A 7,713-nucleotide genomic window follows, 5' to 3' on the forward strand; every position below is an offset into this window, starting at 1 on the left:
AAATTCTTTATCATTCTGTTGCACTCACGCAAAACTGCTCAGAAAAACCTGGCAGCAGCTTCCAACACCTGCTTTTCTAATCACAGACTGGAAATGGTTTGTGGTACTTCACCTTCCCACTTCTTCAGGCCATTTCTGGATGCATCCTTCCACTGCAACCCAGCCACAAATGGTACATGGTCATTATACTGCACCTCAAAGTTGGTGCTGCTCTGCAAATACACCTGAGAGGTGTACAAGTGCTGCAGCTGGGTTCTATAATTCACCTGTTTTTCCAGGACTTGCATGGTAAACTGGAAAAGAAGTGAAGCAAATTTAAATAAAAACAAGATTCCGTTTTTAGGAGTGTCTAAGTCAATACACACACAGTAGCAGGAAGGTCACAGCTTCTGCTTTTGCACATTTGCCATTCACTGTATAGATTTTCATGCGTGCTCACCAATTACAGACTGAGGTTTCTTTAAGATGCATTTGTTACAACTACAGGAGATTCAAAACGAAAAATGCTGTAATATTCTGAGTTATTACAACCTGCAACCTCCTTCCATATTGTGTCAAGCAAAGCAGCTTTTGTAAATCTCTACAATCATTTTATATGAGTTAACAGCGCAAAAACCTCAGACCAAATTACACTCAAACTTTTCCAGTATTTGCAAAATTTGTCTTCTAGCAAATGTCTGCAATCTCAGTGTCTCTGGGCTAAGACCTCACCTAACTCAAAATTATTAAGTCTGGGTACTTGCCCTATATTATTAGTACATATCATATTTACAAAAAAAAAGGTCATAATAAAAAAAAAAAATCAAAATTTCTTCTTAGTTTGTCTATTAAATATTTGAAGTGGAGGTCTTACTTTTCAACCATCACTATTACCTCCATGAAATAGCTGACTACAGATGAACTGGAACTGTTCTTAAAGGCTTGGCTGATCAGCAGTTTCTTCTTGTTGTTTATTTCATCCCAGTGTTTCCCATAGTTCACTTCCATCTGGGAGGAAATCCAAGATGCACTCGCTTCATGTTCCAGGTGAACCTAAAGAAGAGAGCATCACCTTTTTGCTGTGAACTCTGCTTTCTGTCCATGTTGACAGCCCCGAGTACAAGTGGCACGGGCATCCAGCACAGAGTGCCTGGGGCTGTACCCACCCTGTGGCTGTAGGTGGGAGCCTGCACACAGTGGAACTCATGCCCCAGCTCCAGTCTGTACAAGCCCTGTGCACTCGTCTCCACCTGAACCTTCTGCTGCGTAGTGCACTTGTGGCAAGGGGTTTTTGCCTCTCCTGTTCAAGTTAAATCACAAAGTTACCTATTCAAATAAATCAGAAGTAATCTTTCAAAATGTTAATAGTATAAATCTGACACTGGCTTCAAGACTTCTGTTTTGCAAAATATCAAAATTAGATTTGTCTATTTTTACAGCTATATACTTGTTGATTTATCCTACAAATGCAAAGGAAAGCACAAACTTCATTACTTAAACAGAATTTTACCTGGTTGAAGTAAAAGCACTACAAACTAATCCTGATCAACCTTTGCAGCTTTCTTGGTATAGCTCACAATATTTGATGATTTTCTGTTACCACCTACTCCCAACATCATGACATTACACGGTATTTCATTTGAAACAAAAAATAATAATGAACTTCCAGCCCTTCTGGAGACTGAGAAGGAAATTAAAATAAGGAATTTGAAGTTCCAACTAATGAGGAGGATAACTTTTTAAAACAAAAAATCCAGTACTTCTCCAAGGAAGTATTTGCTGACCACTTCGTGTGGAATAGATGTCAAACTGGGTTTATACCAAAGTGTAACTATGCTCCAAGTCTCTTATTTCACAATTACATAGCTATAGCCAGGCATCATAAGACACTGTTTAAGTCTTTTGATTGTTATTAAGTGTATGTATGCAAACATCTGAAAACACAAATTAATGAGGAGCAATTCTCACTGAAAAACTGATTTTTAATCAAATGTTGGACATGCTTGTGAAAAGCCCATTTTAAAAACGAATTGTTTTGATATGCAGACTCAAAGAGTAAAGTTTATCCAACTGAGAAGAGAAACTTGTCCCAGGTTACAGATCACAGTTTAAAAATGAACTGAAATCTTTCTATAGTGTTCTAAACACAGAGGCAAATCTTGTAGGAAAAATGAGTAATACAGAATACTTTTACTTTCCCTCTTTTTCAGTGTACCTAGAAGTCCATATTTTATCTGCAGACCATGAGCCCACAAACCCTCACGCTGCTGGAGAAGAGCGACGGCATGAACTCCAAGAACACCTGGAAGGTGAGTCTCCCCTTCTAGCGAGTATTGTCTCAGCTTATCATCAACCTTTTTCTCCAGAAAAGCTACAGAAAGAATAGAAGTGGTTATGCAGTGGTAGAACTTGAAGTTACTTCAGCTAGTCAAAGGAATACTACATACTCTCCCACCATGATGAACTCCCTGTGTAGTGAACAGATAAAAAGACACAGAGCTGGATGCTCAGACTCTCTCCTGCAGACCACACTTCCCACAACCTGCTTCAAGCTTACTGAAATGAATCCAGCCAAAGCTGCTTCTCAAAGGAAATAAATTTGACATACAGACCTTTTAATTAATTAAGGCCTAATGTGTGAACACATGGGTGGTTACCTCTACATAAAGTCAGAGCAAGGCTATGGCTTTGCAGCAGTAAAACTGGTGCAGCCAAGTTCTCAGGTGCTAGGAGTCTGAAATCAGACCAGAACTGGCTTTGATGTAGGCACTGGCAATCCACGTGAAAGCTAACAATGAAAATTGCACCAAAAGATCCTCTTCCAAAAGACAAACTGATCTTCTGCATTCCTTAAAAGTCAGTTCTATTTGAAAGTACTGTGTAACACTATGACACTTCAGTCAAAAATGAGATAAAATAAATTACGGGTTTATTCCACTGTATTATTTTAATTTTAATGTATTGATGTTATACAAATATTAAGGCTCTCTTTCTGATACTTTCTCTTGTATTTTCCTCAGCTTATTTGCGAGAAAAAAAGTCTTCAAGATGTTCAGAACAACAGGTCTTAAGAGACATTTAGCTACAAATATGTGTCTCTGCATTGTTTTGTACTAACAAAAGTGAAAAACAGCTGCTATTGTTTTGGTATGTTTTTGTTAAGTAATTCCTTATATCTTATTTTCTCCATCTTTTTCAGTAATTCAAAACAGACTTTTAAAAAAATTTCTTTTATTCTGAAATGTATATATTCATATTAATTTATGAAGAATAATAATTTTAAAATGCAGTCTTTATGGATTTGAAAGGAATTTTAGGACTAGGTGTCCAAAACCAGTCAATCCTAACAAATAAGTGCTCCAGAACTTGCATTTATATGGCAAATACTTACTGTCTTCTAACCTGAAATAAATGCAGCATCCTTCAACAAATTATTCAGAGATGCTGAAAAAGCTATCTTCTTGCCAAGCTGTTTAGTCATGTTTCCTGACAGAATGATAGGACTGCTTTGCTTTATCAGTTTTACCTCCAGCTGGGTCATGTATCTCTGCTCTCCATTCAGCATCTGAAAATCTGTCATTCCCTAGAATAAACAAATAAATCAAAAAGCCAACTCCAAGACCCTCAACAAGTTGATTGAGTTTTGAGAAAGCAGTAGGATAGACTTGGGTATTTCAGGAACGAGATGAGAGGAAGAAGAAAATGTATGTTTTTCTATACATCTAAAAACAAACCTTCCACACCACATTCATAAATAATGGGAAGGAAGGATGAATTTGTTTTTCCAGTTACACTGAACTGGTGCAAGATGCTACTTCCTTCAGCTTCTGCTGGTTTTAGGACTGGAATCACTACGAACATTGCAATACCAGGCCAGAAATTAATACGGTGTTACTGAAAATATTGGCAGTCTCACAGAGATTTAGGTTAAAATTTAGCACTGAGTCTATCTCAAAAATATGTAATAAGGAGAACTGGTAACTTCTCTGATGGATTGCTCACAAAACTGTTTTTCAATAGTTGTATTTTCATTGCCTTTCTTTTCTGTGCTTTTATGTAACTATTCGCCCTAGAATGAGAGCTCATTGAATACAAACATACCTTAATGTAATACACATCTTGGTCATCCACTATCAGCTCCAGGTGTCCAACTCGTGAACTTTTAGAAAACTCAATTCTCCCTTGGAGAAAAAGAAAACTCTTTACTTTTTCTTTACTGTTCAGTGATGCTTCATAAAACTGTACTTGAAATGATACTCGTTCTTGTTATGAACAATAGATAGAGAGATAGTAAAAATATAATAAATATTAGCTCAAAGCTAAAAAGTTAGGATCAGAATTTGCAAAGGTATATTGCAAAGTGTCCTCTGAATAAACTAGTAACTTTGAAAGGATTTTCTAAGGAGAACAATTGAGAAGAGGCAATGAAGCTGTCTCCAACAAAAACAGCTTAGTTCTGGAACTGATTTATATACTTCCTTTAGGCCTGTGCTAAAATTTGTAAACTGTGTTGTGCTGTGAAGACATTTCAGGAGCTCAGAACACTGTGCACACAAAGCTTTGCACAGTGTGGGTAAATCTTCCTTGCAATCCATTTGGAAATAACCGGGATCAAAAAAAATAAAAATGGACTGGAAAATTCTAAATATGTGATACAGTAGAATACATCAGCCCAAAACATCACTTGACCAGCATGCCAAAGAAGCTGAAATACGTTGTCTATATTATTACCATGAATTTATCAGTTTGTATTTCCTCAACTAGACTTTGTGTTCTATATTAAACTGTGATTAAAATGTTATTTTTTATTATAATGCATGGCAATATCATAGTCAGTACTTAATTGATTTAGCAACACATAACTTCATATCATAACTAACAGAACACAGCAAACTGAAACAGCAAGGCAAGTTCAGCATATGTAAAAGTTGTCAGAACAATCCATGTCCTTTAGCCTTCATTTCATCAATCCTGGTAACAGCTTTCTTCTCTAACATGATTTTATGAACCAGGTACCGAACCTGTAACTGTGCAAAATATAGTCTTAACCTAGATGCAAACCCCATTGAGAATGGGTGCTACCTAAAGCAGTAAACTGAACAGCTATCACATCATAATGTAGTTTCAGCATTAGATTAGTGACTGAAATACACTGATATTTCTCAGTTAATTGTAACAAAGTTCTCCTAACTGATATTAGCTGACAATCAGGCTCTTAGTTGAAAAACCTACCATCAATCTCAATTTTTTTCTTAGGTTGTATAAATTGGATTCTGAATTTCTTCTGTGGGACACTAAAACTTAGGTCAACACCAACATCTCTTTTCAACGCTGACTTTGGAGTCCCAATGAAGAAGTGAAAGACAGCTTCACTTGGGATCCATGAATTATCCTGAAAGAAAGAAAAGATAAGCACGTTATTCATTGGCACACCATTTACAAAACAATCTCTCACACTGGGACAACAGACTGTGTGTGCTGTTTCATAGACAAAAAGAGTATATACCTACTATCAGCATCAGTAATTTTTGTTCAACATATCTTCCCCCTATATTGGGAATGGAATTAATAATAACGTAGACCTTGGAATCCAGAGGGTTGAATATGCAGTACTGAGATTCAGCACTCTGTCACCAGAATAACCAACTAAAAAGCCAAAGTCCAGTGTGCCAGTGGTACCTGAGCAATGTAGTTATAGGCAGCTTCCACCACGTACTGCTGCAGGCCTCTGTCTTGCTTAGCTAATGTCACAGCCACTCTCAAAGGTGCACTAAGGGGGAAAACCAAACCACTGTCTGGGTCAGGATAGGACATTTCAGAACACAGCTGCCAGCCAATAATCTCAGATACTGGTGGGAAGACAACAGTTGAACATTTAATTAGAACAGCAAACAAAGAAAACATGAAAATTAACATTGCATTGTAGACCTTTTAGAAGTAACATGTGAAAAAAGAAACTACTGAATAAAAATGATCTGTCGCGGATATTTCAGAATGCATTTCTAAGACAAACATAATAGCTGAACTCACCGTCCTCCCTAGTGCAAGACCTGGTTTCTGTGTGGTCTTGGAAGACATCTATATCTTCTGTATCATTCACCACTCTGAAGTACAGTTTAGAGCTACAAACAAAAATTTTGAACAATAACTTAAAATCAATTATGCTAAAGTTATAGTAATATTTAAACAAAATTCTCAGTTATAAGCCACCTTCTCCCAGATGTGAAAAACAAGATGAAGTTCTGCAATGGTCAGTCTACATTTCTACTAATTATCACTGACTTTTATCCACAGTTTTCATGTTTAATCTGTCACTATCTTGAGATTCATCTGCCGTTCCTTACAGTCAGTATTAGATTTCTCTGTTCTGAGCAATTTGGTATAGTCAGCTTATAGCAACTCCACTCACTTCCTGGCTTCTAGATACATTTTCCCCCGTTAGGCTATGTAGGGACATCAGTTTTGTTCCAGTCTTGACATTCTTCCAGGACTTCATTCAACTGCTGATACAAAAATCATGGTCTCTGCACTTGATGGGAGCAAGAGAGTTAATGCAACATCTAACAGACTCTTCAGTCAGGCTTTTGTTCAAACAGTGCACAGTACAGGTTAGTGACTATTTTGACTTTCATTACGGTCTGTCATCCATCCTAGCTGACTGAACCTGACATCTGTAAGTTTCCCAGAGCCCAAAGGGAATGAATGGTTTAAATGTGAAGTCCAGAGACTTTCAGCACTTTTCTGAACTGCATATCCTGTGGCACCATGATGTCCCAAATCAAGAGAAACACGAAGAAGCAGCAATCCACAAACTGTAAATACTTCATCCGCTGTCATGTCCAAGACATGCTGACATGTCATTTACAATGTGTCTTCTCTTGGACTTCTATCAGAACTAAAAGTCCAAATGAAAGAGAAAGCCAGCAGAATAAAATGAACTAAAAAGCCTAGATTGTATTAATACAAGCAATTAATCTGCTTAACACCTGACAGTTGTTGAGGTTGTATGTTACAATGCAACCTTTACCTAACATTAAGGAACCTAACTAAAAACCAAGCAGAAATGTTTGGGCATGTTTATTATTACTATATTCCAAATTACACCTGTGTTTTGCTAAATACCACCTCTGGAAGCAAAGCTAAACTTTTCCTCCACCATTTTAATATCCTGATCTAGAGTCTTTGGATACTGAAGTTCCAGAAACAGCACTGATGTTCAGTAGGAAAAAACAGGGTAATACAAAAAATTCATTTCCATCTTTTGTTATAAGGCTTTGATATGAATGTATGTTTTAATGGTAAAATAATAGAAAATTCAAAGAATAATCTCCCCTTCCTTTTCTTCTGAATGGCAGATTTGGACTATGAGTCAGACTGAAACAGCTTGTTTTCTGACAAAATCTATTTCTGCTCTATCAATCTACCTTTTAGTTAAGCTCTGATTCAAGAAAGTTAACAGTAACTGGTTTAGAAGATTCCCTTGCTTAATCTTACCTGAAATTAATTATGTCCATAGATTCTTCTGGAGTGTTCAAGAAAACTTTGAACTCAAAACCCTTTCTTCACCTGGATTCCCCCATCAAGACTAGTAGATGTCCTCATTCCTGTTAACCACTTTAGACCAGCTTGTCCCAGAGTCCCCACAGTTCCCATTTGGACAGAAAGCTGGACAAATGCACTGTTGAAAGATTCATGTACATATCCTTCTATGAAATGCAGTTTCTTTTTAAAGCA

At 36.9% G+C, this 7,713-nt stretch overlaps 1 protein-coding gene across 2 annotated transcripts in view; it reads right to left on the minus strand.

Annotated features, from left to right (window-relative positions):
- The window catches only part of LOC108446679, a 46,732-nt gene that overhangs the window by 36,193 nt on the left and 2,826 nt on the right, over window positions 1–7,713 (minus strand). For both annotated transcript variants that reach the window (XM_017733943.1, XM_017733944.1), the window contains exons 4-13: window positions 7,474–7,657; window positions 6,010–6,101; window positions 5,659–5,828; window positions 5,212–5,371; window positions 4,081–4,160; window positions 3,382–3,562; window positions 2,195–2,350; window positions 1,146–1,279; window positions 874–1,032; window positions 113–293 (exon numbers count right to left, since the gene is read on the minus strand). In XM_017733943.1, coding sequence (XP_017589432.1) covers window positions 113–293; window positions 874–1,032; window positions 1,146–1,279; window positions 2,195–2,350; window positions 3,382–3,562; window positions 4,081–4,160; window positions 5,212–5,371; window positions 5,659–5,828; window positions 6,010–6,101; window positions 7,474–7,493 — 1,333 coding nt within the window. In that variant the 5' untranslated portion in view covers window positions 7,494–7,657. The remainder of the gene's footprint in view (window positions 1–112; window positions 294–873; window positions 1,033–1,145; window positions 1,280–2,194; window positions 2,351–3,381; window positions 3,563–4,080; window positions 4,161–5,211; window positions 5,372–5,658; window positions 5,829–6,009; window positions 6,102–7,473; window positions 7,658–7,713) is intronic.

This window comes from Corvus brachyrhynchos, unplaced genomic scaffold (assembly GCF_000691975.1).
Source record: "Corvus brachyrhynchos isolate BGI_N302 unplaced genomic scaffold, ASM69197v1 scaffold5, whole genome shotgun sequence".
NCBI classification, from domain to species: Eukaryota; Metazoa; Chordata; class Aves; order Passeriformes; family Corvidae; genus Corvus; species Corvus brachyrhynchos.